Source organism: Marmota flaviventris, chromosome 7, assembly GCF_047511675.1.
Source record: "Marmota flaviventris isolate mMarFla1 chromosome 7, mMarFla1.hap1, whole genome shotgun sequence".
NCBI classification, from domain to species: Eukaryota; Metazoa; Chordata; class Mammalia; order Rodentia; family Sciuridae; genus Marmota; species Marmota flaviventris.
Window position 1 is genome coordinate 24,520,662 of NC_092504.1, and position 26,515 is coordinate 24,547,176.

The 26,515-nt window shown below is 33.3% G+C and overlaps 1 protein-coding gene across 2 annotated transcripts in view; it reads left to right on the top strand.

Annotated features, from left to right (window-relative positions):
- The window catches only part of Pcdh7 (protocadherin 7), a 399,660-nt gene extending 390,917 nt beyond the window's left edge, over nucleotides 1-8,743 (top strand). For both annotated transcript variants that reach the window (XM_027937534.3, XM_027937542.3), the window contains exon 3: nucleotides 8,289-8,743. In XM_027937534.3, the coding sequence (XP_027793335.2) occupies nucleotides 8,289-8,665 (377 nt within the window). In that variant the 3' untranslated portion in view covers nucleotides 8,666-8,743. The remainder of the gene's footprint in view (nucleotides 1-8,288) is intronic.
- Nucleotides 8,744-26,515: the final 17,772 nt, after the last annotated feature.

A 26,515-nucleotide genomic window follows, 5' to 3' on the forward strand; every position in this document is an offset into this window, starting at 1 on the left:
TTATAAAAATATACTTTCTCTCATACACTGGGATGTTGGAAATATAATGAGACTATCAATCATGTAACTTGAAACTCACTGAATTTTTTTTGCAAAATATTGTAAATACATCTCTGCATTAGTAAGAGGAAGCAGTACTTCTTATTTTCATGAGATCAATGAAGTCTTTGGCCATTGAAGCAAATTGTCTTTAATATAAGAAAATTTAGGATGCTAGAAGGAAAATCATGAAAGGCATGATCATTATAGTAGAAAAATAAATTGAAATAGCCACAGTTGTATCTATTCTCAGTGGGAAAACCAATGGATACCTTCTGCAATAGATGCCTCTAGTTTCTTCCAAGGTTTTCTATACTATCTTGATCAATATCTTATCATTTGCAGCATTTTATTCTCCTTCCACTATGCCCCTCAATTTGAGAAGCTCTGCTGGCATGGTGAAAAGGGCAATCCAAGGAAGCCACATCTCTGATGTGCATAAGCAGACCACTCCTGAGCAGTTACCATCCATTTTCTGGCTGCCATGCAGTTTTCATGTACCAACCAGCAGGTTCACTTTTGAGCTGTTTCAGCATGCCTGCTTGAGACATGATGTGCACGGTCTCCACTATATGTGCAAATGTCACATTCAGAATGACAGTGGCCTAAGCCTCAGGGCAGTAAATGCTTCTTGCAATATTTTCAATTGCTCTTTAACTGAGCTCATCCTAAGGAATAAAATAAGTTGCTGATGCTTTCAAACATGTTTAAACATTTGAAATATTGTCTTGGTGGGTCAGTACCAATTGGAGCACTCCAAGGTGAGGAAAATCTTGTAATTAGAGGAAAAGAATTTCAAAAACTTTATATGGGAGCCTTCTCTATGAACTTCTTAATTAAATGTGCTTACATTTCCAAAGATGTTAGTTCACAGTTTTATGTTTACACTAATATTGGACAGTTTTTAATCCATGATAAAGAGACATAAAAGACACTAAAGAATTAGAATGCATTACTCCCAGAACTCCATCTATGTTTTGGAGCAGTTTATTTATTGAAGATAACATAATAACTCTATGATCATCATTTTAGTGATTTATTACCACATTACCTCCCCAAACATAAAAACAAGCAAACATAACTTAGTGACTACAAACGACAAAGATCTATTTCCTCTTACATTTTTGTGGATTACCTTCTTGGTTCTCCTGATAGTTTTGTCTATTCTGCTCAATGGTGCAGTCACCTGGAGAGCTACCTCAGAGGTAGGTGGGACAGCCAGGGCTCCTTGCCATGTGGTATTTCATCCAAGTGGTGTTCATCTTCAGAGAGGCGAGACTATGCTTTCTGTCAGGATGGTGATCCCAGCGTCTCCAGAGTAAAAGCACAAGATTCTAGTCTTGTTGAGAGATAGGTTAGAAACAGCACAGCATTACCTCTTTTATCCCACATTCTTGTTGTCCAAGCAAGGCCTGGCATCAAAGAATGTGAAGCAGAATGTCCATTTGATGGTAGAAACAGTAATGTCTGAAGGTGTGTGTCTAAGGATATTACAGAAATTTCTGGTCCTATTTCACAATTTAAAACAAGCATGTAAATACTTAATGGAATCTCAGTAGCTCAGGCTGACTGATTTTTGTTTAATTGTTTTTTATGTGAATGGTGCATTGCATTTCACATAATTTTTCTGCTTTTCCTGTTTTACCTAGTTTTTTAATCTCTCAGTCTTCAAAAAATTTACTGCTCATTTTTGACGTATCTTTAAAATGATCCTTCTCCTTATGCTGCCCATTTGGGTAATATTTGATAGCAGACCAGCAACCCAACATACCATGGGAAAGTTTCAAGCAAGTTAATTAATGATAAGAATGTTTTTTTTAGACTGTAAAGATAACTTCGAACAATAAATGATTTGCATTTGAGTTTTGATAGCAACTGAATAAATATTTGATAAACTCCTAAAACAGGATTCTGAGGATGCCTCATGTAGAGTAACTAGAATATGGTGGCCAACATGCTTTCCTAAATAAATGGTAGCTCTGCTGTATTTCAGATGCTATCAACATGACTCCATTAGCACTACTGGGAAAGTAATAAAAATATATGTTATTTTAATTGAAAATTGGTATTAATTCACAATAAGTTACCTGAGACCTTTGGGGTAAAAATTTAAAATTCTTCACATGTGAGAAAAGGTAATATAATATTATCTTCAATAAGATAATAAGACAATAAGATGCCACGTATGATATATACTAAAGATCTAAAATAGTCTAAGATCAAGCCCTTAATTGAATCCACTATTTCAATAATAAGACATATAAATACAGATTGTGTAAGATACAGATGAAAATAGTCTTATAGTAGTTCAGATCAGTTTTGTTGTAAAGTTACACACACACAAACACAAGAAACATGATTTTCTGTGCTTTCTTGAGGACTGAATTTGGATTAGGGATTATGTACCATAGCTAATATTAATTGAGGGCTGCCTGTACAGAATTAATACTGAGTATGTTACATCTATTAATATATTTAATTTTACCAGTAATTCTAATAAGTTTGTTCATTCTTAGATGAGGAAACTTAAAATGACTAACTTCTTCACAATCACATAACTAGGAAAACAAAGTAAGGCTTTGAATCTATTGTCACTTTAGTTCTGAGTCTATTCCCTTAAGCAATTCCCATTTAATTACTGGAAGACTGAAGAGAGAGTATATTATATGTATATGAATACATATGCTTAAATCTGTTCAGATATATAACCTACTATTTACTGAATGCCTGCACTGCATCAGAGACCAGATTGTGTTCCACATATATTAACTCTTTTATCCCACAATAAATGGGAGAATAGGTATTATTATTATACATAAGAACAACTTGAAGCTCAGAGATATAACAAAAGTAATGCATTTCGTAAGTGATTGAGCCTAGAATTAAACTCAGTTGTGTCAGTTCTCCAAATCTGCTCTTTTTGGATGCTCACTGTCTTTGAAGAAAATGCTCAGGAGTGATGCTCAAACCTGAAGTGAGATTTTAGGAATAGAGTCCTGAAACTCTCTTTTAATTGGACCACGAATAGTGATGCTGTAATAAATTACAGCACACTCTAGGAACCCCAACACACTGTAGATTGTGTGACACTTACAGAACTGTACATTTTATCTTGTTCCAAAAAGACTGTTCCCATGTATGTTCAGGGTATTGGTGACATGTGTGAGTCAGTGATTCCCACCTCAACTGTTATCTGTTGTGCTTTTTCCTACTAGTCTTTATGAATTCCTAAACAGGCAAATAGTAGGGCCCTTCAATTATTGACATAAAAAAACCAAGTTCAACTTATTGTCCATCCTTTGGATATTTTCTCCTCAACTCTAACTTTATTGATTATAATAATTTTCATAAGAAAAACTTGTAGCTAACATTTAATTACTTCTCCTTTCATGCAAGGCCAAAATAAATAATTTTCTGAAAGCTATTTAAAAATAAAGCACTTGATTTAATTATTTGAATGATAGAGATGTTTTCATTGGGATTAATGAAAATAAAAGTATAAAATATAAAATACATAATATATAAAACTATTTGTTGGAAAAGTTGCCACTTATCTCTCATCTTTTTAAATTTATCCATTTATAAGACCTTTTTATACTCCACTCAACTCCATTAGGCTTTAAGGTATTTCTAGAAAACAAGTTTTTGTCTGTCCAAAAGTCAAAAGGTTTAAGAAGAAAAACAAGTATTAAAATTAAAGGAGGAATGGTGCTTATTTTTTTCCTCTTAAAAAAAAGACTATCACAAATTTTAATGTATATAATGTTGTTAAGTAATGTGAAGAATGAACTGGTGCTTGATTTTAATGAAAAATTAAAGGGATGGTATGAATATCTGGGAAGTCTCAATGTTGAATAGCAATTTATCTCATTTGGTCTACAAATTAAGTAATTTGTAAACATATAAACAAAGTACATAGCTTTAGGCATCTGAACAACAACAAAAACTCAGTTGAAAACATATTAAAACTAATTGCAAGATGGTCCTGCTTTCTCTTAGTAAATGGAAGATCTTTGTATCTTCAGCCCATGTCAAGGACCTGGATTAGGAGTTGCCAGGTTTGCCAGAATGCATTACTCAGCATAATGCAAGTCCTGTCCACTGCACCGCTGTCTGCAGGAGTCTTAACAATCCACTGTGCTGTCTTGTAAGAATGATGCCTGTGATCGTTTCTGAATAGTGTAGGAGAGCTTCTGGAAATATCAGCTCCATAAATCTGGGCTCTTCTTGTTATTTCTAATGATGCTACATATTATCTGTGGTCATTTATTGTTGGCATCATTATAGCAGCATCTAGAGGCATCTGTGCACCACCTACATATCCTGCCTGACTAGTAAGAACAAAAACTTCCTTTTAGGGAGAAAACGTGACTCTTGAATTGGTATATAATTTTCTCTATCTTAGGATATTTATAGTTTTAAGAAGGTTAAACCATTCTTTTTAGTAGGCAGTAAAATTTGTGACTGTAGTTTCTCTTTTCTGTGCTGCTCAGTTATTTTTCCCCCTTTCTTTAGGGACTATAGCTTTTTCTTATTGGTATGGGTAGCAGTAATTGACCTCTAAATAACTCAGCTGTTATATTTTAGAAAGAAGCAATATCGTGTAATAGGAAAACATTAAAGTGGTAGTCAAAGCACTTATCCTTTGGCCTCAGATCTCCCATGGGTTTGACCTCTCATGGCTTCCATACTCCTTGTTATTTGATTGAGCTGATAAGTAAAAAGGGTGAAGTATGGGACAGTACTTCTTATGTTGTAAATTATTCTAGGGTTATTTTATGTTATGATGGCTTACAATTATGCTTTTTGGAGTGAACTTAGGTTTATGTCTAAGAAAGAACTTGAACTCTCCAAAATGATGCCATGATTCTAGTAAGTAGCATAATTAATTCAAAATGGAAACCTGTACAAGTAAAAGGTTGGCAAGAACAGGATCTTATGGGCACCATTTCTGTTTCTAATCTTTTCAGTTTAATATGATTGAGTGAGGGAAAGAATAGAAACACAACAACAGAAGAAAACTAAAAATAACTGACTTTATTGTGGAAAATGTGTATAGAGGATACTATTGTATTTCCATATAGAACATTCTATGTTTATATTTCTTTAATCCATTCCAACTAACAAGATCTCCATTTTCATTCAGGTCAAAATTAAAGAGAATGTTATTAAACCAAAGAATGAAATAATTAGATATCATAAAACACATTCTTTCATGAAAGACTAAGAAGTTACTAGATGTAGAAGATCTGGCTCTATAATGAAATCCCAAAGAGGTGATTTTAAAATTATATCTTTTATGGAAGTATGAAGAATAATATTTGGTGATTCTTGAAGACCCTGCAATTTTTATGTTTTAAGATTTTATAATATATGCCTACATAATTAAGATAATAAAATATGTAAACACAAAAAAATATTATTCCATTCATGCCTTCCCTTACTTAATAAATTGCATCATAATACAAATTGCATTTGTTAATCATTGGCATTTCTTTTGAAGATTCATTTTAGTCATCTAGATTGGAAGTTTTGATTGCTCTTGATGATTCTCTTATAGCCTTTCTTGATTATTTTCTAAATTTGATGACAAACACTGCAACATGTCTCAGCCAATTAGGCTTGTCAACTTTCACTGTGGTCTCCAATCAAGTGTTTGACTTTGGAAATGACAGGACATCCTTATTAAAAGTCATGCCTCTTGGATAGAGATGTGGCAGCTCACATGTGGATAATGGCACAAAGACAAACAGCCTTTCATTAAAAGTGATAAAAGGAAATCAATTTTAGCAGGAAACACTCCAGACTATGAAGACCAAGAGAAAAGATTATCAAGCACCTCACTTAGAGTTGATTGGAAATTGAATCAATCTAAATGAGCATGATTTCTTAGGAATTAAAGGTCGTTGATACACATGAGTTGAACAAAAGTTAGGAAAATATTTTAAGCATCAATATAATTTTACAAGCTGTTTCTAAATGCATATCAAACCAAGAGAAAAAAAGTGCAATTAATTTCAAACTAAAAATAGAAATTAATCCCCGAAAAACAGCTACCTGTGTAATCCACTGTGTAGCTGACACATCATATGAGACATAAATAAACTTACAGAAATGATGAGAGATAATTCTGGGTCATTTCTGAAGGGAATGACAATTTCATTCATGAAGATTTTTTTCCTACTTCAGTAGCTAAATTTCTGATTATTTTTATGTGTCCTTGATAAGCACTATCATAATAGGAAAATAAAAAGTTTGAATTTGTTAAAAAGCTGAAGATAAAAGGAAATGTTTAGAGTAAAAATGTAGATCTGGTCTTACATTTTTTTGTATATATATATATATATATATATATATATATATACACACACACACACACATTTTTTTTTTCCTGTTCAAAGCATTTAGGTCAGCTTCAAACACAGTATCCCACGATAGAACATATTCCCAAAGAATTTGCTGTTTGCTCATTTAAACCACCTAGATTACAAAAAAAAATTCATAAAATTTATCAATAGTTTGATTTTTAATTCTTCTAAAATACATATCTGAGAGATGCAGCAAAGGGAATTTAGAATTAAAATAAGAATAGTATGATTTTTTTCTTTTGATGATAAAATTAAGAGGATCTGCTCATTTAGAATTCAAATAGCAGCATGTGTGACTTCAAAAAATAATTGCCTTTGCATTTTACATTTAAGAAAGTGTAAATTAATTCTAAATTTCCCATGAACACCACTGTCATTTCCTTCTGACCTCTCAGCACTTGGCATAAAAATCCCAGGCTGGTGTGGTTCAAAAATCAATGGGCTGACAAATGTCCATATTTCTGTTACCCATCACAGAAGAAAAAAAAATGATAGGTATTATTGTAGAGCCTTGATTTTAAATATTTAGCAGAGTAGAACTTCAAAAATGCTTTATATAATGTTAAAATAGAGGACATAATATGGGTACAAAAATGCAAAAGGTACAAATCTATTGAGATTTAAATAATCCTCTTCTCTCCTATCTGAACCCTATTCACCCAAGCTTAGGCAAACGCAAGTCACTGAGAATTTATTTCAGAGGTCAAAATTTGTCTGTTTTAAAGTCCCACGTCTTGCAATAAATTGATATCATATGACATACATTGGAGTAGATCTTGTATGTGGTGATAATCTGTAAATTGAATTAAATCCAACATGTTATTCTCTTAGAATCTGTTGAGGTAGAGTAGGTTTTTCTCTCCCTCACTCTTTCTCAAAGAAAAATATTCTATAAAAAGATCTTTAGTGTAAAGAAAATGTGTAACTATTTTCCAGAGACATACACATATCATGATTTTACTTATAAATCATACAATTTCTTTATGACTGCCACCTTTAATCTTCATCCTTAAGAACTCTCTAGAAAAGACTTAGCTTTTTAGAAATGGAATATATTTCTCATTCCCTTGGGTGACACCATTAATTAGGAATATATGCTATTTCATCAACTGTTTAGGAACTTATCTACATTTACATGATACATTACATTCAGATAATATTTCCATTCATCAAACACACTGACAAAGGTACTTCTATGTAACTCTCAGGGAATTATCCTAAGGCACACATAAGGTCATTTTGACATGGGGAAGGGGAATTGTGTCCAGGGTGGGGAAGGTGGTGTATTGCTACCGTGCTCATATGTATAACCTGCTTGTATTTTGTATTATACTTCTAACCACATAATGTGCTGTCAATTTTTGTTCAACTTCTCAGTCACCCTTATGTCTTAGAATGTATTTTAAATATAAGGTTTTGCAGATTTGCATGCTATGAATAATGTAAAAGCAAGAAGAAATCCAATTGGCAAAAGCATACCATTTCTGAAATAATTTATAGATGTGGAAAATTATCTATTTGGATTTAATAATTTCTCTAGTGAATGTAGAACAAAATTGTATCCATAGAAATATACTTATCTACCTAGCACTATTTTCTTAAATATCTGTATGACCCTATCTTGTACCAAGTACATATATGTTTCTTCTATATACTTAAATTTATCATTTGGTCTATTCTCTCCTATAATATTTGTTTTTGCAAGACCTTATCTTTAATATATATGAAATAAAATGTTCCACAGAATAAGCTGCAGGGTATTGGAAAATGGGAAATAAGTTTGCAAGGCCTTACCCCTGCCCCCCAGGACAGTTTTGTATAGGAGGGGGAAGCTTGTGGAGGAATGTCTCACACTGACAGCTGCTTCTGCTTGGGTTTCAGATTCAAGGCCTCTTCCAGATGTAGCCCTGACTGGAAAATGCACTCGAGAGTGTGATGAGTACGGCCACTCAGATTCCTGCTGGATGCCTGTCCGCACTTCTCCAGAGAGGAAGAAGAGCCAACCCAAACTCTCCACTTTCATGCCGGTCGATGAACGAGGGAGCCAGGAAAAACTGGCTAATGGCGAGGCCGCCATCATGGGTGACCGCAACAGAAACCTCCTGAACAAAAAGTTGACCTCGTCCTATGAGACCTTCAGTGCAGCCAGTTTCAGCAAAAATGAGGAAGCCAACCCTGAGGATATTCCCCTGACAAAAACGGGGGAATATAAGCCATCTCCTGTCAATACTCTCACTAGAAGAGAAGTGTACCTGTAGGCTATCAAGGAGCAACAGCAAAGTGCTTTTCATGTATGAGAAGGAGAATGAGGGGCAAAAAACCTTACAAAGCAAAACCATTTAATCACAAAGAGGGGGCTACCAAAGAGTCAAAGCTTTGCCTGCCACTTCTGCCTCCAGATCAGGCCTTTAGCGATACCGTTAGCCTGATTACAATGTACAATGTAGACTCCATCCTTGTTACTTGCATGTCTAACCCTCTCACTGGTCCCCAACACCCACTTTCTCTTCCCCACTCCCTTCCAAAAAGAAAAAAGAAAAAAAAAAAGATGGTTGCAAGTTCCTTTCATGGTAACAAGCCTGATCAGCAGAACACAACACACTCTCATTATCCCTAAGCTGAAGCATGATTTTAGTCACTTTGATTTTGTTCGAGTGTCATCCGGCTAGTTAAAAAAAAGCAGAAGGTAAATTATATTCGAAATACCCTCAAAATATGGTTTATCAATATCAAAGGCAATCCTTTGAAAGTGATAACAACCCTCTAAAGATACAGTCCTCACAAAGGTGGACTCTCCTCAAATGCATTCCGGGAAGATCACAGCTTTACCATTCTAGCAAAGACTAAGAGCAAAACAACACTGAAGGGGGATCGCAGTCCCAAACTGGCATTATGTTGTTATTTTCAGGTCAAGAGCATCAACTTCAGTTCCATACATTCACTCAAGATTCTCATATAATCTTGATTACATATATCAATTACACTAATTATTACTTGTAAAAAATATTTTTTTTCAGAACAGGACCATAATTATCAACTAACTTGAACAATTTTGTCATTATGAGGCCAAAGATCATACGGCAGATCAGGGAAATCATGAAGTTGATTTAGTCTTGGCGTGGAAATCCATTAAACAACAAAAGCAACGGAACCCATACACAAACAGAAATACTCAAATACTAGTTTAGTTTATATGTCTCTATGCCCAGAAAACATCTTACTTCTTTTAAAATGGATTTATTTGAAAGCTCAGAAAATGAGAGATATATTTGTTACTGTAATAGTCAACATGTTGAGGTTCAAGTTTAATTTCAGATAGTATTATCAGGGAAGATTGCACTTTTTAAAGTCATAATTATGGGTAGTCAGGTAAAGAAAGAAAGATACATTGGTGTATGGTCTAAGTAGTTAAGTCCACTGGTATCCTTTTAGAATCCCAGCTCTGCTTGCTGGTTTTATTCACATTTAAAACAACAATTGCATTTGCGTCTGTTCAGTAGTACTTGCAAAATTAAGTGCACTAATTTTGAATTCTTCACAATGTAGAAATGTTTTAAGACTCACAGCATTGAAATACGGTGAGAAGTTAATTGATTTTGTCACTAATGTGATTTGACCATTATTTAATATATATCTTAAATGAATCTATACTGAACATGAAAGAAATGAGTTCTGGACAGTGACATTTCTCACAGTTTATACATCTTAAAGTTGGAAAACATGGAGTTTTGTCAGTGCAATACAAAGAAGCAGAATATGCAGATATTTAGCCATTTGCTGTACACAAGATGATATAAAAACTTTAAAATTGAGCTGGGACATTCAAATGAAAGTGACAATCCATGGACAGAATAGGGGATAACAGGTAAAGAGAGCAAATGTTCTCATCACTGAATGTGTGTAACCTGGTTAAGGCATAACTGTGATGGCTCTCTAGGAAACTGTAGACAAAAAGTAGCTTTGAGTAGTTTCATGCTTTGCAGAATTTCTTAGACTACAAGGTGAAGAAGCAGCCTGGAATATAGGTTGATAATTCACCATAGGTCATCAAAATACTTATTAGAAAACCACTTCTCTGTTTGGTGGGACACTCTTTTGGAAACATTTCCTTATGCTCTTTCTTAAATGGAGTTTTCTTTTGATGTTAGTTTGTGTAAAATAGGTAGGATGAAAAATGATAGGTAATTGAAGCAAAAACATTGGACTAAAATATCAGTAATTGAACATGTTTATGTTTGATTATTATTTACACTATGGAAAGATGCAATTCTAGTACTTTGTTAGGAAACTGCATTAAAGCAGTTCTGCCTTGTATAATCTGTAAGTACCTATTAAGACAAAATACTTCTAAAGATACTTATGAAATGTATACATATTTTTCTTGCACGTTACAAAGGAAATAATTGCATAACACAGATGTTCAGCGAACATTTTTTAATGTGTTTTTTTGTTTCTTTCTTTCACAAGACACTTGAAACCACTTAGGTAGCTCATTTCACTCTATCTTAAAACCCTTCTATTGTCTATGAAGCTAATACGGGTCATGCTGGACCTTCAAATTAATTGGCTCCACCTTTCCCAATGATGTTTGCACCACATTCAGGACATTCATGTCATTGTCATTTAACTCGTGAACCTCTCTTTAGAACTAAAATGGGTGTGAAAGAATAAAATTCAGTGTACTGTAAGTATTCGCAGTAATTCTAGTAGAATTAGCTATCATAACATGTTTATTATATAATGAGCTGGCATGACACAGAAATATATTTTGTGTTTGTATGACTTTTATTTTGAATAGGTTAAATCTGGTGCCACTCCATATATAGAGTGCTTTTGGAAAAAAAATCAATAAAAAGAAACAAAAAAAATAAATACATGAGTGAATGCAAAATAAGCAACTGTGCCTTTTATACCTGTTGTTATGGTAAAAAAACGGTTGTTGGGTTTGGACAATGAGGGGAAATGGGCTATTCCCAACTTTTTGATCCTGTATATTTATCCATGTTTATTTTCTGAAAATAATAAATAATATATTAAAAATTTGCCTTCTGACAAACTCAGATAATAGACCAGTCTTAAATATTGTTCATTCATAAAATGAAATTCAGGCATTACTATGGGCTGCATAAACTCACTGGAAGAAAGCATTTATTTTACAAGTAACACAAAGACATATTAGCAGGGGTGAAATCAGTCTATTTTGTAAGATAAAATATTGATTTAGAATTTTTATTCTTTTTTCTGTTTGTTTTTTTTTCAGCTGCTTCTTCATTTGGTTGTACAGTATATAAACAATACTTTTTTTTCCGTACACAAGAATTTCAAGTGAACTTTTCTGCATGCATTACACATTTGGACACATTTATTAATTGAGTAACTATATAAATTTATGTGTATTAAAACATCTGTAGCACCAATCTAAAAATCTACTGCTCTTTCTGATTCTCCAGACATCATTTCTGTACATTTTTTGACTGGCCTGCTGCCTGAGTTTCAGAAAACAAGGGAGGCATTATTTTTATGGGAGGAGGAACTAAGATGGTACTAAGGACATCTGTCTGAAAGGCTACCCTGGGAAGCTGTCTTATAGGAAAATAAAATAACACACAGACCAGAAGAAACTGCCAAGAATCCAACAGCCATCCTAAAGCAGTTGTGAAAAATCTGAAGACTTAAGTCACTTTAGGTATATTATATCAGCAATCCATAATGTGTCCTTAAGAGAAAAAAAGAAAGGAATGAAGCTTATCAGGAAGATAATAATGCTTGATAGTCATGACCCAAGTGGAGGTTTATAAAACATCTGGAGGAGGCATCATTTTCTCAGCTACCTAGGGTTATTTTCAGACAACTTTTCCTACATTTTAAAGCACTTGCATTCAGTGTGGTACGATCTGTTTGTAATGTTGATCATTGACTATTGTTCTGCTACTTGGATGTTGATAGTGAAGCAGAGAACAATTTATCATCATTTATTATGAGTCACTATGCACGCAACTATGCTAAACATGACGAAATGTATTAAACACTCGTCCAACTATTTATGAACTCTTTACATAATTTAATTTGCTTTTGTACAGTTTTATGTAAATAAATTGCTTGTCATTTTTGTCTCTGCAAATTAAAATATAACATGGTCAAATGGTTTCACACTTGTAAGTGTACTTCTCTGTTGATAGGTAATACCGTTTTGATTGGAAGAGAAGTGAATGGGTGAAAGGACCAGTTTGACTTAAGATGGTTTGCTTTCTTCTAAATGAAGATAGAGCAAGAAGATAATGTAGCTGTAATAATTGATTTGGGGGACACAGAGAGAATAACTGTCCCATTACTTGCTTGATAATAGACTGATTACTGGGATTCTTTAGTTTCATCAGAATAATTCCTGAGATACTTGCTTATCTAGCTTTGAAATCTTAGTCAAAGAAAAATCTCACTATTAATATAAAGATTGAATTTTTTCAGAGTTATCTATAGAAATTTCATATTTAAAGTAATTAATCCTGACTCAGATTGTATCTCTATGTAGGAATTATCATCTTCATCTTCATAATGCTCATTTTACAATTCTGGGGATCCAACTCAGAGCCTTATTTGTTATGCTCTACCATTGAGCTGCATCCCCAATCTAGGAAATGTTACTTTACAATCCAAATTAGTAACAAACAGAAAAAAAGAATTATAAACTAAAAAAACTTAAATCATAAAATAAGAAAAATATCTTAGAACACATTATTTTTTTCCTTGATCACTTATTTATTTATTTTGTTTGGTCTTCCCTACCTATTATATTTCTTTCATTTATTGCTTTTTATGTTTTAACCATTCCATTTGCTATTTATTACAAAATTGTACACAAAACATAATAATTATCTTCATTATTTACAAAGTTAGCATCTATTTCAAAATAGAGTCTTCTCTAACCCTTCAATTGTGAACTTTCTTCCAAGTATGATTCTTCATAGAAGAATACAATATCTTCTATACATACTAAAGGATTGCATAGAATTTTTTGTCCCCATCTCTACTCATGTGAAAAAAAAACAGACATTGTAGAGATCCTTAATTTGAAGTTATTATATTTTTTCCTCCCTTATTTGAAAATTCAACATATTTTATATAGAATGACTTACATTCTTGAATAAAAGATCCTTATGAATTGATTTTGACTGGCAGGCAGTGTTCCTTCCCTACAGAAGAAAGTAGGATGAAGCAGGATGCAGAAATCTACCTCAGGTGGTAATGGGGTGAAAAAAAAAAGTCACGTTCACTCATTGTTACTATTCTTTTAATTGTTAGAACTCAACACCAGTACATAATTCAATGGAAGAGCCCATTAAATTAAGTCAGTATGTATTCAATTTTTTTTTTCTTTTTTGTCCACGCTTTTTATTGGTACATTAGAGTTATATTCAATTTTAAACTCTTGATTTAAATTTCGAAGAACATTTACTGTACCCTGAAATGGCATGCTTAAGTTAAAATATTTTAAAACAAAACAACACCTTCAAACATGTAAATATAGTGTTGCACTTTAGAGGAAGATAAACATGAAGTCAGTCAAGGGAGTCCACAGAATTTGCACAGTATTCCTTGCAAGACTTAGGATTCATTTTCCTACCATCTCTGATCCCTTGAAAGAGTTCTGTCTTGTAACTTAGAAGCTGCACAAGACAGTGACCTGTACAATCCCTTACATTTCCAAAACACATTGTAGTTTACAAAGTACTTTCAGATTTACCTCAAAATGTTCATAATACTTGCAATATAAATTGCAGAAACTTTTATATCAGTCACCCCTGAAGATGAACTTTACTTTCATTAAATAATAATCTTCATATTGATAAAAATTCAGACACATATGTCTACCAATATTAATATTCTTTCTTCTCTTGGCTCATATATCAATTAATGCATTTCTACATGACTTAGTGACAAAAAAAAAAAAAAAAAGACACTCTCCACATTTACCTGAATAAAATAGTCCTTTGGTAAAGTAAGCATTTAAGTAGGGGGACACTAATTATGCAGATTGGCAGATATTTACATTCGGATGATATTATATTGTTACCCTGGAAATATTGTAACTTACTTTTGATAACCAAATCATAAACAGAAAACATACAGCATTATGTCTTCCTGTTGAATGACCTGGCCTTATCTATAAGACAATAAGATTTTGGTGAAACTTTGTTGCAAAATTTATCTTTGGGGATTTGAATTATCACAATTGACAGCGCTATCAAATGGACCAAATAATGGCACATTTAAGAAATTGACTTTAGTTTCAATAGACTGACTTCACAAAGAAATTGTCAGTTGAGGTCTTGCCTTTATCTTTTCCTCTTTTGACAGTTCATCTTCTTGTGTCCCTATCCCAAAGTCTTTTGCCACACGGAGAAGTTATTTACTCTGTGTTTTCCCCTTTTCAAAACAAACTTGGTTTTCCCAGGAAGGAGAGGTGATGTTAGGTAGCTAACCAGGGGCTAGAGGATTTACTACCCAGTCATCTTTATTTTATTGGGAATTTACAGAATCAACTACTTGAGCTCTTAGGAATTGAAGTGAATAGGGACCAAACTACTAATTTGCTTTTTTTTTTTTTTTTTTGCCTCTATACCCTACTCTAATGCTTGTTTATAAACTGCATGCAGGAAGGTGATTAAACATGATAATATAAATTTTCTTAACGACAGGGAATAATCAAAGAATATGAATGTAAAATATGGAAAGCTAAAAATCTATTAAATGTTGTTGTTTCTATTAAATGTAAATTTCATTCATTGGTAGAATTGAATATGTGTGACCCAAACAAATAATTTTTAGTTATTGAACTTCCTGAGCGAAGATAAAAAAAATGGTCAAGAGTTCATAACTATACAATTTTTTCCCAATTCTCTTTGATGATGCTAAAAAAATATTGTTTACTAATGATGTGCAGTGTTGTTTTTCCATTAAAAGTTATGTATCAAATGATCCATTATCAGAAAGGCCATAAGAAAAATGCATGAGTTCAACAGTAATATTAGATATAATCTTAAAGATTAGGATGCGATTTGAAATTTTAAATATTTATTAATGTTTCTGATAAAAAAAAAAACCCTACCAAACAAACAACTGAATAAGTAAACTTAAAGTGGGGAGGGTCAAAGACACATTTTTTAAATTTTAACAATTTATTTGAAAGTGCACTATAATCTTCTAGACTTAATAGGATCATGTTAGTTTTTTTTTCTAAACATGTTATATATAATATTATATGGAATATTTTATTGCAGTTTTATGGATTGTTATATAAAATTTTGACCACATATTTAAACCATTTTAGAGTATACTGGTATAAAGGAAGTAAGGGCAAAAAATACTAGGAAGCAGCAAATAAGTAAAGTTTAACTAGATCATTTACTTAGAGTTTTAACACCTGCCTCCAAAAGGAAACCATTCCTTGACTGCTTTTCCACACCTTTCAGTACAGCTGGACTAGGGTAGAATAGCATTTCTTTAAACTAGAATTTGAGTTCACAGCGATTTCAGACTAAGGAACATAGGTTTTCTACAAGAATTTTAAGTGCTGTGTTTTATTAATGTAACATTCAAGGTGATCTTTTAGCATAATTTTCAGTGATATTTCTCAGTTGAAGCTGATTTTATGTTTGCTTTGTAAGTCAGTGTTTATACACATATTGTTAAACAACTGTATTTTCTGGAGTTTGAAAGCCTTCTTTCTTTTTCTTACAGGGGTTCATGCTTTATTTAGTTGAGAGAAACACCAAATCAGAGAATTGGATAAATAATATTAATAATAAGTATTATATAAGTGTGTGATGAAAGTAGAAAATTTATTAGTATATACAGAGTTTAACATACTTTTTTCTGTAAAGGACAATAGCATTCTGGGCTTTGCAATTTGAGAAATAAAATGAAGGATATTTTGCAGGCACTTATATATGACTAGACAGAACAAATTTGATTTTATAAAAGTCTTTTTGATGTGTAAATATTGTTCAGAACTGAGGAAGACAAGACAGCAGGACTGAATTTGAACAACAAATCTTAGTTTGCTGACCCTGATATATACCAAAAACTACTTCAATTTGTAGTACTTTAGAATCCATCCATAAAACTCCTCTTTCTCCTTTCTAAAATGTGTCCTTCTTTGTCTAGAACAATGATGGCTTACGGTTTCATCCAGCAAGCTTATAATTGTTGTACTTTACAGTTACATAATACGGTTACCGTAGTTTCCAGAGTTATTTCTTACATTGACCAGCTTCCCCTCGACTAATTATGTAAAATTCCCATCCTTAGATCAAAAAAAGGTGGACTCTATGAGAAATGCCGGCTATTATGTATAAGGCTATCAGGCCACTGGCAGAAAGCTCATCTATTAATGCAGGAATTATCATTGTTCACTCAACAAAAATCACAAAACAGTGCCTTATTCTAGAAGTGCCCAATTGGGTTTAGAGGTAGGAGATTTGCTATTTTCTATTGTATCAAAAAGCTTTAAACATATTTCCATTTAAATACCATAGATAAATGCCCCTTATCCATGGCAAAAAAAAAATAGTGTCTAGTTTCATAGTTAGAGAATAATGTACATGAAATAATAAGGAAGACACACTGCAATGAGCGCAACAACATACTTACAGCCTTGTGATTAATTTTACTTGTTTTTCTGTTTCCCAACTGTATACATTGGATATCTTTTACATTAGTAATTTTGAAAGTGAGCATTTTGAAAGTATTCCAAAATTATGGGTAGTTGAGTGAATAAACTTAAGATTAGTAAGAGAAATAATTTTAAAACAAGAATTTTTAATCTAATAATATTTCAAAGAAAGTTGTATTTAAAAAATTTAGATTATCAATGCCTGTGACATTTGATATGAGCTATTTAATATTTCAGTGGAGTGTCTAAGGTATGCTAAATAACTTTAAAGATTATTATTATCAAATTAGTACAAAGGAACCCTTCTTATAAAGCCTAAACCTCAAAACTGTCTAGTCGTTGATTTAAATGTGAAGTTTATATTCTGAGGAAAGTAATACATAATGGTGGAAAAAAATTGACAGCTATGTAGGAAAATATGGATGGGGATTTAGTATGTAAACTGGACTATTTCTGTGTAAATTCTTTAATACAAGTATCTTTGAAATCTCAATCTGGGAATTATTATATTTCAACTTTGTCATAGTTAGAGCTGGTTGATTTTGTTAAACCTCTAGAAACAAATAAAAAAAAACCTACCATAAATCTATATCTAAGTAACAATTGACAATCTCATCAACTAAAATAATCTGGGAACATAAATGAAGAAAAAAAGATACATTCTCAGTAGCATAATATGTTACTTTCCAATGGCTTTAGAGTATTCATATTTAGGCTTTATATGAATATTTTATTTGTAGTAGTTTGATAACAATAATCTTTGACATTATTGGATGGAATGAATGCAATCAGTTATAGACATTTAAGAAATTTAAAATGGCAATTTAGAATGCCACCATATTGGAAAACTTGCTTCAAGGCTATGGATGATATTGGTAAAGAGAGGGTGAATAGGATGGACTGTGTACTTCCTATCTAAAGAAACTCAAGCTTCAGTGAATCATTTTTTCCCCTAATAGTTGGACTACCCCTGCTATGTCAACTACTGGGACACATGGAGAGATGTTTAGTGTACTGTTCTTTTGAATCCTTCCTTATTGCCTGGAATTCTCCAGATTCATTTCTATTTTTCTCTATTTTTATTAGATGAAAACAAATAGCAAAACAGATGATTTAAAATTTTTATCTGCTTTAGGATTTATATGTGTTTCACAGCTAGCATTTTCTTATGTTCAGGTTTAAAGGCTCTAACTCATCAAACACTCCCACTTGACTATAAATGCAAGTCAGGCGATTATAATAATAGTGTCACAGGTGGAAAAATAATGTTCCCTCTATTATAATCAGACCCAGCTTTGATACATTGCCTTGGTATTTCAGTGAAGATTAGGGTCAAATTTAAACTTTAACTCTTCAAGAAGGGCAGTGAGATATGTAAACAGAAAGATATGTTAAGGCTTAATTTCAACCTGAAATAATAAATATAAAAAGATTATTCAAGATAGTGGATTGAAGCCAAATTACCAGAAGTCAGGTTACATAAAGATTTGAATTTATTGTTTTCACTAGAATCACCAGAAAATAGATACTTGATCTCTGTTCCACTTGTTCCCCCCATAGCACTGAGGCAAAATATTCTCAGAGATATTGCTCATTTCATGTAGATTTAAAGTCACCAACATCAAGTGAAACATAGTTATTTTATTCAATATTGTCAACTACTATGTATGAAAATCTAGATGCCTCCATTAACTTCAAATTTATTTTTCAGCTGTAATTTTACTTAATTTAAACAACATGAAATTTTGCTTATAACTGTGTTAGGCATAGCATGATTTGAAGGCAGAGATTCAAATCAGAAAGCATATTTCAATAAGTAACACCTACTCAGAGATGTGATACCACTTCTAAGTCTCTCCAATTGTGCAGGGAATCAACTAATTGGAAAAGTTATTCATTAAAATGGTCATTTTCCTGCTGTCTTTCGCAGGATTTCTCCTCATTATGAAATACATAATGCTATAATTCAAAAGAAAATTTCTGAAAAGTTGTCATATCTTTGCAGTAAAGTTTCTCATATGTAAACCACCCCCTAAATTTTAACTGCGGAATCCCTCCAGGAAATGTTGATACAATTTATTAACTTAACAAAGATATAAGTCATATCAAAATCAATGTTGCATGTTGAGGATATGGCCATGAGAAAGAAGTGGCTCTTTCTTTCTCTATTATAGAGTTATTAATCTAAGGGAGGGGCATAAGGTATTATTACTTACATAAGCACCACTTGGTAGTTGGTGTGGTCAGTGATAAGAAAATAAAAATTCTTTGGACTGACTTGCACATTATCTATCTTGGTCTATTACAGCAGGTTATGTACATCCAAGTTTAAGGAAGAGAATGGAGAGTTGGGAGTAAAGAATAAAGAAGTTTCCAGGCAAGAATAACTCTGCATAAATCCCAAGGGATCTGAGAGCATAAAAGAAGATTCCAGATGGGGAAGTGATAGAGAATGAGTAAGCCAGAGTATGGGGGGCGGGGGGGGGGGTGACAGGTGAGTGGGAAGTAAGTGCAATGGAGGTAGTGGTAAAAAGGATATGAACCCACAAAATGTTGATCTCTACTCCTCCCTGAAAAAAATATTTTTGAATATTTTGTGGTTAAAGAATTGCTTTATTTGTCATCCTCTATTTTAAGGAACTGAAACATTCTCAGGTTGTCTCAGTACTTGTGAGAAGTGCAAATGTTCAGGGTCCATTCCAACAGCTGAGTTCCCTCAGAGAACTGAATCTTTATTCATTATGCTATTAAGTTTTAGAGTTTGTGTTCATCCCTGTCTTAGTACATTTGGGCTGCTATCAGAAAGTACCATTGACTGAATGACTTACAAATATCAAATTTATGTATGACATTTCAGAAGACCGGAACACTGAGATCAGAGAGCAAGAGGGTAAAGTTCTGGTGAAGGTCCTCTTTACAATAGCAGACTGCCACCCCTCCTTATAGTCCTCGTACATTACAATAGGAGGGTGAGAGAGTCTCCAGGGTCCCTTTTGTAAGGACAAAAATCTCATTTGTGATGGACTCATCCTCATGTCCTCATCATCTCCCCAAATCCTGACTTTCTAAGATCTTCACATTAGGTTTGAGGACCTAATTATATTTGGTGGACACAAAGTTTCAGTCTGTAAAAAGCCCCTTATTGCCAAGGAACTCTTCATTTCTTCTTGGTCCCATCTTTGATTTGGCCCATTTCTGCTTCTGCTTCCATTCCTTATGTTGTGATCAATAATTATTCTCTTTAGATATCCTTTCTTCAGTATGGTAGCCTGCTAACTATATTTTGCTATTTAATCTGAATTCAATACTATTTATAGACTTCAGTGTTCATTCTGGTGGAGAGTTCCATTACAATCTGACTGAATTAGACAGAATAATTGAGTTGATAGGCAGGTGATCATTCTACTAGCTGCATTGAGGTCATCCTGCTTCAATCAATTGAGTACAGAGTGAGATGAATACGGTTTAAGGTAAGAAAACAGAGGAATCAGAGGTTATAAATGCAAATTTTCAGTATTCCTAGAGTACAATAAGGAAAAGAGTGGCAGGAATCCTTGCCATATCGTAACACAACAGTTTGGTGAGTGTCAGTTTCTGAGCTCCAGTGTTCACAGTTATATAAGATTAAATCTTTTCTTTCATACAGTTTCAATAAATCACCAATGGTAGACATCTGCTCTTTTTATTAACCAAGTATCCCTTCTGCCCTCTTTTGGGATTGAGGAAACACCAGAAACCACCTTAAGAACACCAGACTGATGTTATTCATTTTTTATATGTTATTTTTACATATACATGACAATATATTTTGATATAACATACACACATTGAGTAAAACCCATTTTAATTAGGATCCCATTGTTGTACATAACGTGGAGTTAAACTTGTCTTATATTCACATGTGAGCACAGGAAAGTTATGTACAATTCATTCTACTGTCCTTCTATTCCCATCACCTTTCCCTTACCTTTATTCCCCTGTGTCTGATCCATTGAACTTCTGTTCTGCCCTTCCCTACCCTCCCTTGTTGTGGCTTCCCATCTATATCTCAGAGAGAATTTTGGCCTTTGATTTTTTGGGGATTGGCTTATTACAATTTAGCATGATAATCTCCAGTTCCATCCATTCACCGGAAAATGCAATCATTTCATTCTTCTTTATGGCTAAGTAATATGCTTAACATCCCTCCCATATCCACCCCTCAGCAAGTTGCACTTCGAAGAAGAGCTGGAAACCCCCTTTGCTCACTTTCTCCTTCCCCTGAGTTTCCTGCCCTGCCACGAGCTCTGCAGCTTTCCTCTGCTGGGCCTTTCTGTCATGATGCTCCACCCCACCTCAGGCCTAAAGCAACAGAACCTGTAGAATGGACTAAACCTCTGAAACTGAGTCAAAATATACTTTTACTCCTCTAGTTTTTCTGGTTGGGAATTTGGTGACAGCTATGAAAAACTAATGGACACAACAGGAATTCATACGTAGTACAGAGCAGTCAAAGGCATCAGTTAAAACTAGGCAATGAACACATTGACATGGAAAATCAGAAGGGGATTTTTGTCCACTTTTGATCATCTTAGCTACTTATCCACTGTTATGATTTGGATCTCGAATCTCCTACAAAGACTCATGTGTTGAAGGCTTCATCCCCAATGCAACAATATTCAGATGTGGGGCTTGGGGAAAGTGGTTCATGAGCACCTTAACCTCATTAATGATTAATCCATTTATGGATTCATAGATGAATACTCTAGTGAGGATATGGTGGAAACTGTAGGAAGTGGGACCTGGTTGAAGGGAGCGTGGACCCTGGCCCCTTCCTTGCTCTTTGCCTCCAAATCACATGAGGTGACCTGTTTTGCCGCACCCTGTCTTTCTACTATGAATTTCTGCCTCACCCCAGGCCCGGAAACAATGAAGCCAGACAATCATAAACTAAAACCTCTGAAACTGTGAGTCATTAAATTTTTCCTTTTTAAAAAATTTTCAGATATTTTCTCACATTGTTGAAAGCTGAGTTATAAACTTTTAAGCATGTGTTTTACAAATGAACAATAAAAATGTAATGATCTAGCAATGAGCTCTATCCATAGGTTCTATAAGTGATGGTATTTTCTGAAAATAATTTGAAATCTCAACAAGGTGTTGAGGTGGGGGGAAAGCTGGCACTGATCATAAACAGGCAAAAAGACTACATAGCTCTATTATTTATCCAACTGCTCTTCTCTTAAGCTTCACATGAATTTAAGTATAAAGAATTAGTTTCACTTACATATCAAGGCTGGGAGGGAAGCAGAGGTGACTTCTATACATTTCTTCCACTAAAAACAAAAGTGACTATTAAACTCCCTTTTGAAATTTCATGTGAATTTTGGCTTAGCTGCTTCTTTGTCATAAGAGTGTTCAGTAAGGACATCACATTTGTAAGGAATTCCTCCACTGGTGTTAACTAGGCTAAGAGGCAGCATCCTCCCTCTGATCTATGTTGGGCAAAAACATAACCTACTGATGTAACAAAAGCATGCATGACCTTAGGGTACTCTCTCAAGGAAAGATGCATGGTGAGCATTGACTCTCACCCCTAGTACCATGGATAATTTGCAAAGGAGAGCTTTAAATAACTTTTTCAAGGCAATCCTCATATGGCTTCTCTGTTGTTCTAGGCTAGTCAGCTGTAACATTAGACCTTCTTCTTCAGATCCTTTTTTCTTTGTATTTCAGTTCATTCAACAATTATGTACTGTATCTATCATAAGAGAAAATGAAGATTAGGCAAGTGATTGTATGTTTATACTTGGGTCTCTCTGATCAATTAAATGGCAGCTAGTTTTCAAATTATCATAAAATAATTGAATACATGTGTGTAAATATTCACACAAACACATACATACATACATAAATACGTATTTACATATTACTTACTTAATGTCTGGCACAACTCCCTGAGCATATTTAACCTTCAAAATAATGCTATGGAAAATTACCAAAATCTCACATTTGAGGCCAGAAAACAGAGACACGATAGGCTGTTGCCAAAGGTTAGCAAATATAAATAACAAATTCAAATCCATGCCTTTGGGCTCCAGAATCTGAACCCTTTACCTCTTTTCTCTAACTCCTCATTTGTGAGTAATGTTACATTTCCCCCCCCCTCCCCCACTCTTCAGACACAGAAGGATATTGTCTATTTTTATGCAACTTTTTAGTTAGACTTTTTAAGGAGATAAGACTTTTTAAGGCATTGAATGAGTGAGTATCTCTTTAAAAAAAAAATGTTTCCTGTAAATCAGAGGCAACTCACTGCCTTGCATAATCTTTGGTACTTCAAGAGGCCAGAGAGCACAGACTTCAGAGGCTGTCCCAGGTGACCGCGGTACACAGCTTTGTTGTACTACATCTTTGCAAGGAATCTTAAATAATTCTGGATATTCTATGAGCACAGTTTTTGGCCTACTTTAGACTACTGATTGCTCTGAATTATAACTTCTATGTATGTTTGTTTAAAATTGATACAGCTCAAACTTCAAAGCTGAGATTGCTAAAATTTCAAGATATAGGGTTTGAAAAAAATCATGTAAATCAATTTGAGTATTCAAGGCTCAGAAATGTGTGTCATATGGTATATTTTAGAATCATAAATACTTCATTTAAATATAAGCCTCTCTAAAAGAAAGTTAAGCTAATTAAATGGTTTTATGCTCTTTCAAAGCTGTTTTACTTTTATTTTTTTTTTTTCTGAATTTCTTGGGCTGGGGGACTGGGACGGGACTATTAGTGCATGATCAGTCTTTGAGATACAGTAGAACAGATTTTAAGATTTAAAAATGGTGTTGGGGTTGATTATGGAATATTTTACCACACTAACTCAATGCTCACTAACTTGAAAAGGGAAGGTAAAATTTTTATTTTTGTAGTCCCAAAGATGGATTCACTTGGTCTTTGAGATAAATAAAAGTGATATCTTCCACAATCCCTAAACATTTTAAATATTTTAATCTGGTTAAACATATCTAGCCACTCAGATACTTATGTTTTCCTTATTATAAAAATAATGAAGTCCTTTCTTATAACTGTTTGAAATATATAGCAAGTACTTGCTAACTATGGTCTTTCTACTTTGCAAGCTACACCGAATGTCTTACTCCTTTCTAACTCTAACTCAGTACCCATTGATCAATGTCGCCCCATCCCTTCTTCCCCTTCTTTCCCTCTCCAAACTCTAGTAACCAGCATTCTATTCTTGATTCCTATGAGATCAACTTAAGGAATAATAAAAAAAAAAAATCCTTCTACATCTTCCACATATGAAATAGTGCAATACTTGTTTTTCTGTGCTTCACTCCTTACTTAGCACAATGATTTCCAGTCCCATCCATTTTGTCACATATGGCAAGATTTCATTCTTTTAATGACTAAATAATACTCCGTTGTGTATGTATATATATCACATGTTCTTTATCCATTCATCAGTTGATGGACATTTAGGCTGTTTTCATTTCTTGGCTACTGTGGGTAGTACCCTAGTAAAAATGGGCATTACAGATATCTCTTCCTTCTCCTGATTTTATTTACTATAGCTATATTTCCCTTAGTGAGATTTCTTGGTGATATGGTAGGTCTTTTTTTTTTAATTTTTTGAAGAATGTCCATATTATTTTCATTAATGGCTGTACTCATTTATGTTCCCATCAACAGTATGCAAGGGTTCTCTTTTCTCTACATTCTGACCAGCACTTGTTTTCTATGTGTTTTTGATAGTAGCCATTCTTACTGCGATGAGGAGATTTGAATTTTCCTGAGGAACAGTGATGTCAAACATACTTTCTTTTACTTGTTAGCCATATGCGTATTGTCCTTTAAGAAATGCATATTTGGGCCTATTACGCCTTTTAAAATTGTTTTGTTTTTGTGCTGATAGATATATGATGTTAATTTTATGTTCTATATGTTGACCTCTGCCAGTTGTGTAGTTTGCAAATATTTTCTCTCATTTTGTTAATTATCTTTTCACTGTTGGTTGTTTCCTTTACTATGTTGAAACTTTTCATTTTTATGCAATCCCATTTCTCTCTCTTTGCTTTATTTTCCTTACTTTCAGAGTCTTGTCTTAAAACAAACAAATAAAAAACAAAAACAAAAAAACCTTGACAATTCCAATGTTCTAAATCAGTTTATTCTGGTAGTTTCATTGTTTTAGGGTTCATATTTAAATCTTCAATATGTTTTCAGTTGATTTTTATAAATGGCAAAAAAAGAAATACCTAGTTTCATTCTTCTGCATATGAATACCCAATGTTCCCAGTAGCACATATTAAAAAGGCTCTCCTTTCTTTAATGTGTATTCTTGGCACCTGTGTAGAAATTCAGTCAAGCATGGATGCATGAATTTATTTCTAGGCTCTCTATTCTTTTTGATTGTTCAGCTTGTCTGTCTGTATGTCGGCACCATGTTATTTTAATTACTACAACTTTGTAGTGTATTTTGAAATCAGGTGTGTAATGACTACTGCCTCTTTCTTTTCTTCAAGATTACTATGGTCATTGTTTTCTTTTTTATTTTGCAGTGACATCACATACAATTTAGGATAGATTTTTCTTTAGTTCTGTGAAGAATGGTATTGGTCCTTAGAGACTGACATGAATCTGTGGATTGCCATAAATCTGAACACAAATGGGAGGCCTTTCCACTTTCTGTGTTCTGTTAAATTTCTTTAATCATTCTTATAGTTTATATTATCAACAGCCTTCACTTACTTTGTTAAATATATTCCTAGATATACTTTTGCTACTATTATAAATGCTATTGTTTTATTAATTTCTATTTCAGATAATATTGGTATACATCAATGCCACTGATTTTTGTATGTATCAGCAATTTGGCTAAATTTGTTTATCATAATAATTTTGTGGTGGGTTCTTTCAAATTTTCTATTTATGACATTTGTAAATAGTGAAAATATGAACTTCTCTTTTCCAATTGGGATACCTTTCACTTTTTTTCACTTGCCTGATTTCTCTAATAGGCCTTCTAGCCATGAACCAAATAAAGTGTCAAAAGTGGATATCCTTGTCTTTGGCTCAGATCTTAGAAAGTTTTCAGTTTCCCCATTCAATATGATTTTACCCTATGTCTTCTTTTATAAGTCCTTTATTTTGTTGAGGTATGTTCCTTCTATAAATATTTTTTTTCTCAGTGTTTTTATTATGCAAATGTGTATTATTTAACCTTATCGAATGCCTTTCTTGCATCCATCAAGATGATCTTTTTTTGTCCTTTATTCTGTCAATGTTGCATATAATATTTATTGATCTGCCTATGCTGAAGCATCCTTGCATCACTAAGAATAATCCCATTTGATGATGGTAAATAATTTTTTAAATGTGCTGTTGGATTCAGTTTCCTACTATTTTATTCAGGATTATGGCATCTATTTTCATAGAT